We start from the raw sequence: 16,661 nt of genomic DNA, 5'->3' as shown, positions 1-16,661 counted from the left end.
TAGACCGATGTCTTCTGATTCTGTGCTCCTTCCTCCGTCTGCCACCCCACTTCTGTTAGGAAGAGCCAGTTTCTAGAAAGAGCAACGTGAGGAATTCCATCAGTAACGTCAGTTGATACCCCCCACCCCCCCAATCCAACCACTTCCAAATACCCCGTCCCTTTTTCTCAATATGTGACTGTATGACCAAATGGGTAGCTAGAGTGTTTGTTGGGCGTGCAGGGGAGTGGGGTGAGTGTGGGGGGGTGAGTGGGGGGGTATGGAGCTTATTTTAGCTCTTCGTCCCCTTTCTGTCCCCCCCTGAGAATTGCCCTTGCCTTCCATCTCTCCTTTATCCCTCCAACTACCTCCATTCGCCCCTCCATCTCCTCTTTCCGGCTGAGCCAGCGAGATAAACAGGTTTAAAAGTCAATTCACACAAGTGGGAGGTGACTCGGGTGACGGTGGGGGAGGAGAATGGATGGAGGAAACAGCCTCCCTTCCATCAGCCCTCCACCTCCCCCAGCTCCCACAGGGGGAGTTTCAGGTTTGATTTATGAATAGACATTTTTCCACACGTGTTCGGCCGCCGCGCCACTTAACACCACCCACCGAACCACGGCTGCTCTTGACAGATGCTGAACGCGAAGCGAGGGCAGAGTGTGTGTTCATTAGTGTTGGCAGTGTTTGTTTGGTGAGATCTCAGAAATTCAGTTTGTTCATACTCTGGGTTTTCACTGATTTCCTGGTCATGTGGCGGTGCAGCCTCTGAAGCATGGAAGAAGAAAACCTGTAGGCAAGAAAAACACGCCCGGTACGAGCGTTGACTGTATTTGCTGTTTATATTCAAATCCTTGAAACAAACAGATGTTTGCAGCGACAACTAGCCATCAGTGGCTGTCAATCATGGTCACGGGTTTGACGTCTGCTTTTACATGTATCAAGTTTGAGCCAAATTCAAATGATGCATGGTCTCCTACACTGAAAAAAACTTCTATCAACTTCTGTTGAATTTCTACAATAATTCTTGCCTGCTAACAGCCAAACGTCCTGTCACTGTCATCTTTTACCAAAGGTCCATGGGTCTTTAACATTCTCTTAATTTGCTAGATTGGATTTCATATCATGTTGTTCTTGGAAAGGAGTGAATGTCATCGGGGGGAGAGGGGGGGGGGTTGAAAGTCAAGCAGCAGCAGACCCCTGATCATTGTCCTTGTTCCTCCAGGGGGTGTGATAGACAAGGACCTGCGACACTACCTCAATCTGCGTTTCCAGAAAGCCTCCGTGGACCACGAGCTGCAGCAGATCATCCGGGACAACCTTTATCTACGGACCATCCCCTGTGAGTTGACTTTTTTTTCTACCTTGCTGTTGCAGTGTTCTGGTTCTTGGACCCAAACGTTTGTCATTGTGAATCTATTGGTTCCTCTGTGGAACCAATGTGATTCACTGATTTGGATTGAGAACTTCTTGCTGGTAAATCTTTTCAACACTTGCCAAATGCTATATCCCCAAAATGTAAAATGTAAAAAATAGCTCCAAATAGATGTTTTTGGGACAATTTAAGAATTTTAAAATGGTGCAGATTCCTTTAGTACTGGACTTACGTGACCTTTGTTTTTTAACTGCAGTACTTTTAATGACCTGCGTTGATCAGTTCAGTCCAATGGGCAACATTACGATGAGTTGACTATCATAAACTGCTGGTTTCATCCATCCATGTACAAATGTCATCGTACGGTGCTTTTTCTGCTCTGTGAATGGTTTCCTTCACACGTACTGACAGAAATAAACTGAGAATACTGGTATACACCTTCAAGGAAGAACAGATGGAGCTTTTTATTTGTTGCCTTGGTTTAGTTCATCTTTGTTTTGTGCTAACGTTGACGTCTCCCTCTTCGAGAGTTGTCTGATTGTTGACTCAGGAAGGTTTGACTTCCTCAGGTGTCTTCAATTCAGTGTAACTGAGACGCGGAAACACTGTATAAACAGTAGAGCTGGCTGTGGACAATTTGTAGACAATCAGAGCCACAAACGAGTCGAGGTCTCTGAGTATCGTCTTCAACTGCTTGTACCTGAGTGATGTGTTTGTGTGTCCGGTTTTGTTTTTTTCTTCATATACCCATACATTTCTGTTAAAAAATATACTATGTAATACTAATATCATGATTGTTGACAGTTTGTCCTTGTGTGGACGCATTGCCATTTTCTTCTGAGTTGGATGATATTTAGAGTTTGAATATTTTAATACTTAAAGTTAGCAAAGAGGCTAACACAAAAAGCTGTACATCTTTTTGGTTGGGTTTTTTTAGCCACCTTGATGGGATAGTTTTGTGGACACTTTGTACTCGTTTGGACATTTCGGAGGACCCTACTAACTTTAGATTAGGGCAGGCTTACACAAAAACAAGCATTTGTGTGTGTGTGTGTGTGAGAGAGAGAGAGAGAGAGAGATATCAGTCTTATCAAACCCTCAGCTCTTCAACGGCTCTGGTTGATGTTAAATCCATATCATTCCGACTCCTGTTTCCCAATTCTTCTGCGACTGCACGCTGTTCAATAGGCTACAGATAAGAGAAGGATTTTCTTTGTGCGTGTCTGTGTGAGCTCTTATCTGTGTGCAGTGTGTTTAAGGCTCGCCGTGCCATTAGGCCCAGGCAGAGCTGGTGGCTAACTCTCCCCTGAATCATTAATGAAGGTGCGTTCTTCAGGATGATTTCACTGGAGGCCACATTTTTATCTTTTTTTTCCTCTTTGTCCCGGGAACAGTTGAGATGGAAAAAGAACAGAATTTGTTTGTGACACAAACACATTTTATTTTTTCTTTCAAAGACTAAGACTGAGAAACAAAAAGGGACAAAAGCACTATGTAAAATGTAAAGGTCGAGGATGAGGTCTGGAGATAACAACGAGTGAAAAACAAGTGACTGATGCAGAGATGAAGGAAGATGTTACAGAAGACATACAGTGAATTTACCTCAGTGATACTGAGAGGAAGTTTCCGAACTCGCAGTTTGAATTAACGTTACTGCTCAGTGATGTCGTTAACTGGATTAAAGTAAACGAAGTAACTAGTGGACGTGGGACACTGTGGTGTGTGTGTCTTTCTAGGGACATGAATGCAAAGTGAATGCAATAGACAAACACATGTTATGCAAGTCGTAGCTCTCCAGGTACTGACTACTGAGAGTAAAGGTACAGTAGTAAACAACCATGATATTCTGACTACTCATTTACTAAGAATCGATCACCCAGAAACGATCAGGGCATTTTAATAACTCAGTTAATACTGTTTAAATAACACTGGGTCATTTTTAATCATTTTTCTAATCTCATCCATCCCAATTAGCAACAATTAACTGTAACTGAACCAGATAAAGACCTTGGTGTCGTTACCAGTAGTTCATTTAATATTAACACAGACGTTTAGATGCAGTGAAATGAACCCAGTCTCTTTTATTGATGAAGGCTAACCCGATCTCAGTTGAAGAAATATTTACGTCATACATCTTTGGAAACTATTTAAACTTAAGCCCAGAGACAAGACTGGGAGACAGGAGTCGGGTTAGTGCCGCTCATAGCGATCCTGGAGGTGGGACGTAGTCGCTCAGGGGAGCTGCGGGTCGGCCAGCTCTTAGACAGATTGCCTGGTTGACATCCAAGGTCAGAGCGTTAATAGCCTGAGCCTATGTGAAATCAGGTCTATCACTAAAGTAATCCACATAGATTTGGTGTGGGAGATGTGGAGAGTGGAAGGGGGCGAGTAAGCGCGGACTGGTTTCGGCGTGACCTCACTCGATCTGGAGCAGTAAAATTATCCAGCGCAGTATGAGAACTATGGTGGGTGGTTTTTTTTTTTCCTGCACTGTTTGAGCATTTGACTTTGTGTGCATTTGGAATTTAAATGCTTCTCTAAAGTGGTAAATAACCTGAAATTGGAGCTCATCCAGTCGGGGAAAACTCCTGGAGTTTTTCCTCTGTTCCTCACGGCAGATGTAAGTAAATCTGTGCGGAACCTGGACAGAGGTCAACAAGATGAAACAAGTGACTTGTCTTCAGCTGTTTTTATTATCTTCTAATAACAGCAACCACTACGCTTCAAGAGCCGTATGTAAGGAAACAAACAAGTCCAACAGATGAACACCTTCTGAACAACTGTTGAGAATATCATATCAATTTCAGAGATTATTTTTTGACCTACATTTCCTAGCAACTTCTTGGGGGTTTTTTGGTTTGTTTTTTTTTTTGTTTTTTTTTTTTGTCAGCCAGCCCAAAGCTTGTGTATTTCATTTCCGTTCATGAGAAAGTTTGACAATCCAAATCCATCTTTTTCCAATCAAAATTTTTCAAACCGGCCGGATTGAAACCCCTAGCGGGCCAGTTTTGGCCCACAAGTCGTATGTTTGACACCCCTGCCCTAAAGACTTCATGTGAAGTGTGTGTCTATCTCGCTAGCTATCTATTATTTATATAGCCTATATGTATATATGTGTATGAATCCATATATATATATATATTACAAATATTTATATATATATATGTATTTACTTATATATTTGTTTGTTACTACTAGACACTGAACTGTTGTCTTCAGTCTGGTCAGACCCACGTCTCAGATAATCTCTGTATATCTACAATATAAATGATCAGTTATTGACCGGGAGAACCTGATGATTGAAAATCCACATCGTGTTTCCCGAAGAACATGACCATCGTGAGCTCACGTTGCACTGGAACGAGTCCCACATTACATTGGTAATTGGGCCTCAGTCCCATGACAACACGACTACACTGTGACTCCTCACAACAGGTCCCACACTAATGACTGTGGCCGTTAACACCGACTATAAACCTGCTCCTGAACCCTGTAAATACAATGTGGACCAATAACTTAGTCCAAATGTCCTGTTAAATATTACACACAATGGTCTAATGTAGCGCAGTATTACTTCACCTGAATATATAAGGAGATATCACCCACTAATAGAGCGTTGAGTTTATAGAGGGTGTTACTGCATGTCCTCACGTCTGGTTTTTAATGAAGCAAACTTCATTCCACTTCACTGCTGCCTGAGTCGTCGACCGCTCACATTCACCGTACGACTGCAGACATCTCCGTGTCTACTCCTGTACGGACAACATACGCCTGACTGACACCACCCGGTTGTTGAGGCCCACGAATGAGCCTTTTAAGGTCTGAGGTAATGAAGAAGAAGCGACTGCGTGTGATGCAGTTGGTCGATGTTTACTAATGAGCGAAAAAGAGAGGCAGACATGACTGGTCCATCTGTCTATCCATTGGTCCAATCATGGCAGAGCAGATAATGGGAACTCTCTGCCCGTCTTCTCCTCTCTTCCCTCCTGGATCTGAACTTCCTTTCCTTTTCCTCTTCATTCGTTCATTTATCAGTGCTAACTCCCTGTAACCTACATTTTAAACTTTGAATTACAGTGTGTGATTTTACCCGCTAACAAGATCGCCGGCTGAGTTATCACAGAGCGCCTCCATTTTCATTTTCTTTAATTTGACAAAAAACACTTGAAAACCTACATGTATCCATGATTGGCCCCTCTCTCCTTCCTCACTTTGTCACGTGACCCGCTCTTTGTTTAACGGCCCGATGTCTGACGAGTGGCAGCCGTAATCCTGATCATCAGGAGATAACAGCCCTCCACGGACACTTTATTTCTTATTTAGCAACGCTGCGAGGCGCTTAGTGAGTGGTTAAAAAAATAAGGTAAAAAACTGGGAGACCTGAACAGAGGAGGGGACTCAGTGTGGAGCTCACAGCTAGAACTCACCCTGTCCATTACCCAGGACTCAAGTGGACTCAGGTACCCAGGTTGTACAAGCTGTTTATTCAGGAATTCAAAATTGAGGAGAAGCATAAGGACCAGTATTTAAAGTGGTAATCAGCAGCAGTAGAAGTATGATAGAAGTATTACTATACTATGCAGTAGTATAGTAGTAGTAGTAGTAGTAGTGGTCGAAATAACAGTAGTAGTACCTGTAACAGTTCAAGTCCTAGAAGCAAATCATGCTTGGAGCTGCAGATGTACCAGCAGTAGTAGTACTAGCAGTAGTAGTACCAGCAGTAGTAGTACTATCAGTAGTAGCAGTAGTAGTACTAGCAGTAGTAGTACTATCAGTAGTAGTAGCAGTATTAGTGGTTACATTAATAGCTGGCTGTACCTGTAACATTTCCATGCCTAATAATAGCGTAGTTGAAGTAGCAGGAGAGGTTGTAGTATTTAAAGCTGCAGATGTGGCAGGCGTAGTACTAGCAGGCGTAGTACTAGCAGTCGTAGTACTAGCAGTAGAAGTACCAGTATTATTAGCTATGTTAGTAGTAGCAGTTTCTTGCTACTAATGAACAGTTGTGTTTCTGTCCTAATCATATAAGTTCCCATGGGCCTCCACGTGCAGCTCTGAGCTGGAGCCTATCATAGTAATGACTGACAGGCAGAAAGTGGGCTTTTATTTTATTATTAATGTTTATATTTTGGACTTTTTCAGAGTTATTTTTCTTCAAACACTCGCAGATATTTCTGCACATGGTTAAATCTGTCGGCTGTCAAATCTCAAACACCTCTCTGTCAAAGCATCAGTCTCTCAATCCCTCCTTGTGTCTCAGCTCCTCTCTTTTTTACCTCCTTTCATTTACTCATTGACTCATTGGAGGATGGACGAGGTTTCCATGGCAACTGCTTCCACCCCCCTTTCTGCGTCAAAGGCTGGACCGCTCTTAAACTCTCGGCACTCACTTTTTCTTTCTCTTTCTTCCCTTCCTCACTTCCTCCTTCCCTTCCTCCTCGTCGTCCCCCTCTTTTCTCCTCCTTCTCCTGCTTCGCCTCGTCCTCTTTCATCAAGCAGCCAATCTGTCTTCGTCTCCCCACCCCCCATGAGTGGGGACGACAGGTCAGAGGTGTATGAAATGAAGCCATGATTCCACATCCCGTATGATTTACTGTCTGACATTTCTGCAGGTTTCTGTGACACAGGTGTGTGTGTGTGTGTGTGTGTGTGTGTGTGTGTGTGGGCTGGAAATGAGAGGAGGTGGGAGGGGGCTCTGACTGACAAGGCAGGACACAGATGTGGAAGTGCTCCGGGTCGGTGACGTGACGTGACATGATGCTGGATTGTGAGCGGCAGATGCGGTCGACAGACGTGACTGGCTGAGGTGTGTGGACCTGAGCTTCCTAATTGGACAAATGGACCCTCCACCTTCAAACTGCAGCTGCCGACTACCTGTCTGTGAGTCGCAACCTCCACAGTAATGATGTCAGGTGCACCGCACCGCCAGTACGTCCTGCTCTTAATTACGACAGTCTCATACCTCACAGGAAGTAGAAACGGAGTTCATTCAACTGATTGCGTCGGAGCAGGTTATTGGTCAGCTGTTACCAGGAGACGCTTCATTTATACATTCATACAGCAGAAAGGCCAGCACTTCACGGTCCTCCAGTTCAGGGTGGGGTCAGTAGTACGGAGCAAGAGGGTGCATCATAGCATTAGTACAAGTCAGAGTACCAGTCTGATAGTAGTACCATTCGGAGTAACGATGTCATTCACGACAGGAGTACTAGATGGAGGACTAGTAGCAGCAGCGAATGTAGTACTGTAGTTAAAAAAAAGTTGTAATGGTAGCATGTGGAAGCAGTAGCAGTACTAGTAGCAGTAGCAGTAGTACTAGAAGTGAAAATAGTAAAGGCAGTATTAGTAATTTGTCTGGACTGGTAGAAGAAATGGCAGCAGTAGGAGTATTGGAAACTTTCAACGTGGTAGAGTAAGTGACAATCATAACAATAGTCATAGCAAAATTAGCCATTAGCATTAGCAAAAATGGCAGAAACTTAAAGCAGTAGAAGTGGCAGTAGTAATCGTACAGGTTGGAGTAGCGGCAGGAGCTAAAGTAGTACTGTAGTACAACTCAAAAGTTGTAACACAATCATTAGCAGTTACTCTGGTAGACGTGGTAGAAGTCGAGCGTGGCACTTGACGCATCAACTCCCCTTCGTTTCAAAGACTCATCGTCATCAGAATCAAAGTTGTTGTTTATTCATTTTGAACTGTAAACATGGAAGTGGAACTCCCACCTCACCATCTCCAGAGCCTCATCCTTTCATCCCGTGTTTACAGAGACGGCAGTGAATGTGTAACGCTAGTTAACAACAAAGCGCGGCATTTTCTGCTTATTGCCTGCGTTCTTTCTGTCCAACTGTTGATAAAATATCCAACAGGGTGAGAAAAAAAATTCAATTATTCCCACTATCTCCTGATTGTGTAAGGGGTTTTTCTTAATGTGCATTCACTGAAAAAAGACCAAACGCTTTGTGCTTTTCCATGCAGTCCTCTTCGTGCCTGCCGTCCGTCCGTGGCGGTTCATATCCAAAGGAAACAACACGGTTCTAAACACCGCCGTTGAGTTTATTACCTAGTTTTCACAGTGTGACCTGGATCGTTTCCTCTTAAATATTTTTAGTTCCCGCTCAGCTCTGCAAACATCCTCCTCCATGGAAATCCCCCCTAATAAAACCTCAGACTTCCATCACCTGCTTTTTCTCTCCCGTGAGCTTCTCACTGACACAGTTTCAGTAGAACCCGTGTTCGTTAGAGTCCGCTCTATTATTGTTATTGCTTTATTTTTTTTAGCAGCACCAGGCCTCAACATCCCCGAGGAAATTCCCGGTGTTTTACCTAACAGGTAATAAACTGTTCGCAAACATTAAAGAGTAGGCAAAGGAATGCCAGAAGAATTTTAAAGTGAAACCATTCAACAGATGGTGGGCGTATCCACACTCTGGATAGAGGGCCAATCATTGCACTTTGTGATCCAAAGTTCTTCATTTCATTTTTAAAAAAATAAATAGCAGATCAATATTTTTGGCCCAATTTGATCAATGAAATGGTTAGCATCGATCTTTGGCTAAATTATAGTTAGCTTCCACAATAGCATTCTTGCTATTGGATCATGGCTAGGTGGTTTACAGTTGATGTGGTGAATCCACAAGAAACATTGAGGACAACTATAGTTAGGATCACGTTTCTGCTTCTGTAAATCATAATCCTGTTTAGAGGAAAATAGACGACGAAGCACAGGATGACGTATTCAAAAGACAGTTTTGACTTTGTTACTGTTTAGGTGAGATTCTCATAAGTGGACTGATTTCCTCTGGTCGGCAGAAAGACGTGGTCAGAACACTGGATTTCTCATGTTTTGTAATGCGGTTTTGTTTGTCGTGGAAAAACATAACAACAAATTCAGTCTGTTTTTTCATTCTGTTCTTTAGTACATTCAGCAGATGTTTACCCCCCCGCCCACACACACACACACACACACACCACAGACATGAACATCTGCTATTAATGATCCATGTAATGCAGGCATTTAGACGACATCGTGCCATTTGGAAGTGATAATCAAAGGGACAGAAGCTTCTGGTGAACTTTCCGTGTCCATCGGGAGATAAAATCAACGTCAAACATCTGTAATGATGCTAGTTTTTAGGATGGGTTCAAATTTTATTCATATCACAAATGGTCCCGTTCAGTGATCAACCATAAATGCAACCAACTTAGAACACTTCTACCAGAGTTACATATCTCCAAACCACAGTGTCTTCAACGTTCCTGAAGACTCAAGGGCTTTCACCTTTTGGTTGTCAAAAAAAAAACCTCTTCTATCTTATCTTGTTTCACAGAAACCTTTACTTTCCTCTTCAAATGCCTCCTTTGTTCCTTTTTAAAAAGCTAAGTTTAATCTCCTTTTATCTCCCTCTGCTGTTTCTTTTTCTACCAGAAGAAGAGCCACGGCTTTGAGTCCAGACACTTAGTTTTGTAGGAAAATGGTTCAAAAACCACAAAAAAAACTAGTTTTGTAGGAAAATGGTTCAAAAACTGACCACAAAAAAACAAAACAAACATCCTTTCTGGTTAATGTGCAGTTAGTCAGTCAATCTGACGAGTCTGCTCTGATGACATATCCGGGCTCTGATTCTGTTGATCCAGGCTGTTAATGAAGTATTCTATCATCACCGCGTCACCAAAAAGAGAAATTGAATCCTCAAAGGCTGCGATCTCACGCTGTGACCCGCTAAATGAGTAAAAAGCTAAACGGTGACATCATGCAGTGTGTACAAAGACCAGGATTGTTATCAACACAGTAGCGAGTCTTTTCACTATGCATAATCATAAAACCACTGTCAAAAATAAATCTGCCATATCCTACGGTGGCTAGCATGTCTGACTAGCAGCAAAAAGATCAACAGCTCACGTCCTGGGGCTGAGAGTTGGGCTTTTTGTATGGTTTTTGATCCTGGTACATCAGGATTAGGTGAAACTCAAATTGTACTTGTTGATGAGGAAGTGACATTTTTGAAATATTTTCAATACACTCAAGTACTCAAACCTTTAGTAGACAACTCAACCAAAGCTAATGTTAAGTTATTGTAATGGTACCTGAACTTGTTTTGCCCTTAATACTCACCCCTCTTCCCTGGCCCCAACGTTGACTCACTGTTGCGCAAATTAGAAACAAACAAACAAACATGCCATAAAAATATATATACAAAATTACCAAATTTCCTCCTGTGGCATCCCAAAAAAATTGAAAAATAATTTTCTTTGCAGACTTTTTGTAGCTGCCTTGCGCCCCAACAAGAGGCCGCAGCCCCTACTTTGGGAACCACCCGATTATTATTGAAGTGTCTTATACTCTATGGGGTTTAGCTTGGTGACGCTGTAATCAGCTGTGGTGACACCTTAACATGGAGGACAGTTGTTTAGATTGTCTTTATTTCAACTTTTTTACACTCTAATAAACATCAAATGTTAAAGTGTGTCTTAGTCACGCCTAACGTAAATCAAAATCAACTGCTGTCAAATCTGTGTCTTAGTCGCGCCTAAAGTCACAGAACAAACAGTGAGATCCCAACAGATCAGATTTAACAGCATTTGGTTTATGTTCTGTTTCACTGTGTCAGTCGTGTTTGTTGGGTACAGCAGCGACATTTCTGCTCATGAAGCAGCTGTGTGTGGAGTACGAACCAGAAGAAATCCTACCAAACTTGGCTGTGTCTCTGCAGGGAGGGCGAGCTGTCTTGGCAGTGGAGTTGAGACTTGAGTGAAGGCATCTGTAAGGACTTGATGAGAGCCAATTGTCAGCTAATTACACTGATTAATGGGATTACAGCAAGTGCCTCTCCTGGTTGAGGATCACACTTAAAACAGAGCAGATGAATGCAATTCAGACCACAGTTCCTACAAGGCTCAGGAGCGCTTCATTTACAGCATTGTACATTTTAAAAAAAGAAAAAAAGTGAAGTTTTGTTCCTTCTTAAAAACAGTAACGATCAGCCACAAATCACATTAGACAAAGTTGTGTCGAAAGTCAAAGTTTTGCCAAAAGAAATATACAGATAAACTCTTATAAACATATAAATATAAAAATGTCAAACAATAACATGAGTTTTGTCAGAAAAAGCACAGTTAGTCATAAATAAAGACTTTTCAATATAGTATAAATATAAAAATGTCAAACAATAACTTCAGTTTTGTCAGAAAAAGCACAGTTAGCATAAATAAAGGCTTTTCAATATAGCAAAGTTTAAAATAGCTTAAAATAGATAATAATAATAATAAACCTTATTATTATTATTATTATTCATTTGGTTAGTAGCAGTAGAAGTATAAAGCGTAAAGTTAGCCAGATGTGTTGTAAAAATGCCTAAAAGTAAAAGTCAAAAAGTAAAGTATTTTTAGCGGCTAACACACGCTAACAGGTAGCCCAAAGAAGACATTTGTGGCTGAACTTTGACCCAAAGATGTGAGCTCGAACAGGGCATAGTAAATCTTTCAGTTCTGCTGAATAATAAAATTACAAAAGTGAGTTTCTCTCCTGGTAGAAAGTCCATTTTATAAATAAATCATTTTCTCCCTTGAGTGCAGCACAGGGTACTTGTGAGTTCCCATAATGCTCAGAGGTAACATGACTTCTGAATTATCATCCCACTTAGAAACAAATAAATCTCATATTTTCTAAGGAAGAAAGAACTGAGCTGTTCCATAGTTCTGATTCCCAGTGTGAGTCAAAAAGTCAATGTAAAGATTACGAGGACAGCAGGCGGTGACCTCTGACCTCTGACCTCACTAGTCCCTCCATCCACATCTTCTCTCTGGGGATAACGTGAGAGAAATGACAATAAAAATGTCTGACTCACACTGAGAACCCTCTGGTGAGCCCTGACGCCGTCTCTCTGCAGGATTTGAGTAAAAATGCCGACATGATGTTTCAAACCTTCAAATGCTAATGCACACTACTGCATCTAGAGCTGACGCAAGCTAATATTAGCAAGTAAGCATAATTTCCGTGGTATTGCTAACTAAAACAAACAAAATAAATATTAAAATCATAATGTGATTTGTTCAGCTAGCATCATTTGTTTAGCTAGCAACTTAGTGACTAGCTGCATTGGTTTGTGTCATGATTTATTGTAACTGTTAGCTTAAAATACATTAAGTGCTATATTTAGACAAAATGTTCCAAAAGTAGCTACTAAAAGTCAACAACGCCTAAAATGTGCTAATATAATGGGGAAAAAAACACCAAAAATTCAATGATAGTTCAACTGACTCAATAGCTATAAGTTAGCCAAAGCTGCTCTAGATTCCAGTTATGCTAATGGTAATATAAAAGGCTAACCAGACTCAAGTTTTTCAACTGACAACTTCAGTTGGAAAGGCTAAATATTAGCTTTAAAACAAATAATTTAGCCTAAATATTCAAAGGTATAAATTCCCAATAAAACAAATAATTTAGCCTAAATATTCAAAGTATAAATTACAATCACCATCATTACTTCTATTATTATCATCATTATTGTTATTATTATTATTATTATGAGGTTGACAGCAGTGGAAAACGCCTCTCGATCTCCCTAGTATCAATTTAAAGAAAACGTGTCTGATCCCAGTGTGTTGTGCGTCAGGGCTGCTGTGTTTATCCCTCAGAGAGACACTGTATCCACAGCGTGACTCATTTCTACTCTGAGAGAACACATTGGGCCTAATCTGCCCTGTCCCCAGAGCACAGAACATGTCTGCTGTCGGCCAATTAGAGCGTGGGGACTGGATTATCCACCCAGGCGTCGCAACCCAAGTATCGGCCACACTTACAGTAAAGTCGACGCTGGCGCGTTCGCTGCAGGACGTTCTTTCAGATTGAAACATAACAGATATGCACAGATTTACAGTACGTGGGGTGTCTGCTGCAGGGGAGGCGGGAGGAGGTGGTGTTGCTGCTGGAGGTGAAGAAAGGCTAACAAAGCAGCAAAATCAATAGCTGGCTGCTGCTGGAAGTGGAGGAGAACAGCAGCCTGCAGAGGCCACTTTTCTGGAGCAGCAGCCACAGAGCTGTTTGGCTGTGGTTAACAGCTACAGTGCAGCGACTCCTGTCTGCTGAGCACAACATCCCCTCGGAGAAGGGGAAACATAACGGAGCGTGTGCCTCGGAATCTGTTAGCAGTCTGATGATGTCAGGGGAGAGAAAAAGACCATGATGACGAGGAAGAGACGGCAGCAGGGGTCGCTGTTTTCTGTTCCCTCTGTTTCAATTCATTTGGTCTGTTTCTCTGATTGGTCTGCGTTGTGATTTTCCCGCTCAATCTCTATAAGTTTTTACTCCAAAATAATCTCCTCGGAGTTCATTTTGTCTAGCACATAAACCGTGTTTCTCAAAAGGCTGGTTGTGTCCCGAAAGTAGGACCTGAGGCCTGATACAATCTGTTTGGGTTGGAGTTTCTAGAAACGTGTTTCTCCTATATAAATGTAATAATAACAAAGGAAAATAAAATTTAAAATTAGTATTTTCTTTAATCACATAAGACACTTCTAGGTTGCAGTGGTTCAGATTTTACTCATTTTGGCTAAAGTTAGTTTGAGTGCTATGTGCTTAAAAGGTGAGAATAACCTGTGACATTGTTGAGTATAGGACCAAAATTAAAGTCCTGCGGTAAAATTCATCTCAACAAGTATCTTAGTTGTGATTGGTTCCAAATGAAACCGACAGTTCTGGACTAATTATTCATGAGAAAAATGTCTTCTTTGTCCTCAGTTAGTCCAGTGGTGTCCAAACCAATCCTGCAGCGCCCCCTCTGTTGTAGATAGGTCTACTGTCGACACATTCACAACTTATCGCTTCCAAACCCAGCTGAGCCGTTTTGGATCCTAGACGACATCTTCATCATCTTCACCATCTTCATCGTGTTTAAGATTATTTCACATCAATCAGAAGTCGAGATAAAATTGTTAAGATAAAGTTTCTGTTTCCTCTGAGGCTTTGCTGACGAACACTGAGGAGGATAGGTTATCATTTTAATTCAACCCCTCCTCCCCCTCGTCCCTCGCCCCTCTCCATTCGTGCCTCTCGCTCCTCGCTCTGAGACGGTGCTGTCTCGGTCCCTCAGTCTAAAGCTTCGGCCCAATAGGCTTTAATGTCAGCGTCGGCCCGGCTGACATTTCTGCTCAAAGGTTGTTTTATTTTTTATTTTTTTACTAGATACCGACTGACTGTTGACAAAACCGAGCACGACACCGTGGCCGTAAGCACACCACAGACTGGTGTGTGGTGTGTGTGTGTGTGTGTGTGTGTACACGTCCCTGCCTGTCCATCTACTGCCCCAGATATTGGTATTCAAAGCCGGTAGCTTCCTGACTCCACGTCTCTCCCTGCTTCTCCTGGAGGATTTCCGACTCCCTCTTTCTCTCTCTCTGTCTCTCCCTCGCTCTCTCTCTCTCTCTCTCTCTCTCTCTCTCTGTCTCTTCGATCCCAGACGCCAGCAGCCTACGTTTCCTCCACATTACCATGGAGACAGACGTGATGTCAGTGCTGGTCTGTGGAGCTTTTTCACACTACAAACTAATTCCACCTCTGTAATCAGCATCAGACTAAGGATTATTAAGGTGCACATTACCTGCATGGGCGCCTGGTTAAAAAAAAAAAAAAAAAAAAAAAATCAATTGTTTCTCCTCGACCAACGATCGATAAATTCTCAGCCGGAACAGGGCATCTTATTTTCTCTCCCTTTAGCAGCATGTGAGGCCACACACTGGTCACTTGTTATTTAGAATTGCTGAGGAAAAGTGTGATTTGCAGCAAGCCCAGGTGGCACACTGTTATTTCGTTTGATTTAAAGAACAGAAGGTGGCGGAGTCTTAACAGAATGCTTTTATTCCTCCATTCATTCTCATTCTGCTGCTGCCTTAACGCAGCGCGGCCTTGGGAGGTAGAGGCTTGATGAAACACAAATGGGCTTTTTCTTCACTTTTTCACAGTTTTATCTGCAAAAAACCCTCCATCTGATTTCCGTTCCTCTTTGTTCTGGTTCAGACCTTCACCTCTCCTGGTTTTCTTTCACTTGTCCTTGTATCTCTCCTGCACCACATTCACATGCTCTTCTGCCACTTCTGACTTCTTTAGGCAAACTTTAGTGAAGATGAACGAAACAGGTAGCTGGTCAGAGCTGGTCGTTGATGTAAACCGTTCTTTATCTTGAACCCATCTGTCACTTAGACTGCACACCTCATCATTGCCTATTGCCTAATACTGCGTTCAGACCAAATATGATAGACGCAAGAAAAAGAAAACTTGAATCACCAGTATCATGCCACTTGATCATTTTTGATCATTTTAGCATCGAACCAAATGAAGTATTCAGACAATAAAAATCTTGCAATATGCTATGCTAACCAATGCTAATGTTTCAAAAGAAAAAGAGTCAGTAATGTAGCCACAGAGTCCCACCTCCTGGCTAACTTTGGCCCATACCCAAACTTAGAGGCGTAGTCATGGAGGAACGAGTGCCAACTCATGGTGATCGTGAGTTTTTTGGTCCATACAAATTTCTCTGCTTAACTTCAGGGAAGTGATGTCTGGATAAAACTGACACTGATTGTGGTTCAATGTCGTCAACTTTCGTCAAAATCTCTGTTTCGATTGATTGTGTATGTGGAATAGCCGCTCAGTTCGTGCCTCTGTGAACGCCCCATTCCTCTGGTTGTGTACCTTTGATCAAAGAAAACCTTGAAGTGTGACAATAATTCAGTATTTTCTTTCTGCACTTGTCTGAGTGTGACTGGTTCCCTACCAGGTCAAATGAATAGTTATTTAAACAACACTTTTCTATCAACGGGGCGCCAAAGAAAGTTTGACACCAAAATGTGATCATTCCCTTTCCTTTGTTACTTCGACAGCAAAGTCTGAATGTTCAATTATTAAATTTCATCTGAATTTGAAAGCAGAAGAAAACTCCAGCCACTTCCGTTTGTACCAATGTTTTTTTTTGTTATTGTTTTTTTTTATGACAGGTTGACTTTTGAATCATTTTTTTTTTTTTTTTTGACAGGTCGACTTTTGAATCATTCGTGACTTTAAACATGAATCACCAGGATTTCTTTTTTAATTAAAACATTTTAAGGATATGCACGTACAATAGGAAATTGCTCATTTCAGCAGGTAGAGTCAAAATCAACACAAATATCAAGAAAAGAATCATTTCCTCCTCACTCTTTTTAGCCGGGTTTATAACTCGGTTTAATCACTGTCTCGTTGTTCAGGTTGGAACCAAAGTTAAAGGAAAGAGAATGATCTACATACATGGATAATAACAACAAATGAATCATCACA

General features: G+C 41.8%; 1 protein-coding gene across 2 annotated transcripts in view; it reads left to right on the top strand.

Annotated features, from left to right (window-relative positions):
- The window catches only part of magi2a (membrane associated guanylate kinase, WW and PDZ domain containing 2a), a 182,427-nt gene that overhangs the window by 50,725 nt on the left and 115,041 nt on the right, over window positions 1-16,661 (top strand). For both annotated transcript variants that reach the window (XM_025057380.1, XM_017034357.2), the window contains exon 2: window positions 1,205-1,321. In XM_025057380.1, the coding sequence (XP_024913148.1) occupies window positions 1,205-1,321 (117 nt within the window). The remainder of the gene's footprint in view (window positions 1-1,204; window positions 1,322-16,661) is intronic.

Source organism: Cynoglossus semilaevis, chromosome 8, assembly GCF_000523025.1.
Source record: "Cynoglossus semilaevis isolate Cse_v1.0 chromosome 8, Cse_v1.0, whole genome shotgun sequence".
Classification (NCBI taxonomy): Eukaryota; Metazoa; Chordata; class Actinopteri; order Pleuronectiformes; family Cynoglossidae; genus Cynoglossus; species Cynoglossus semilaevis.
This window is presented reverse-complemented; position numbering and strand designations above follow the sequence as displayed.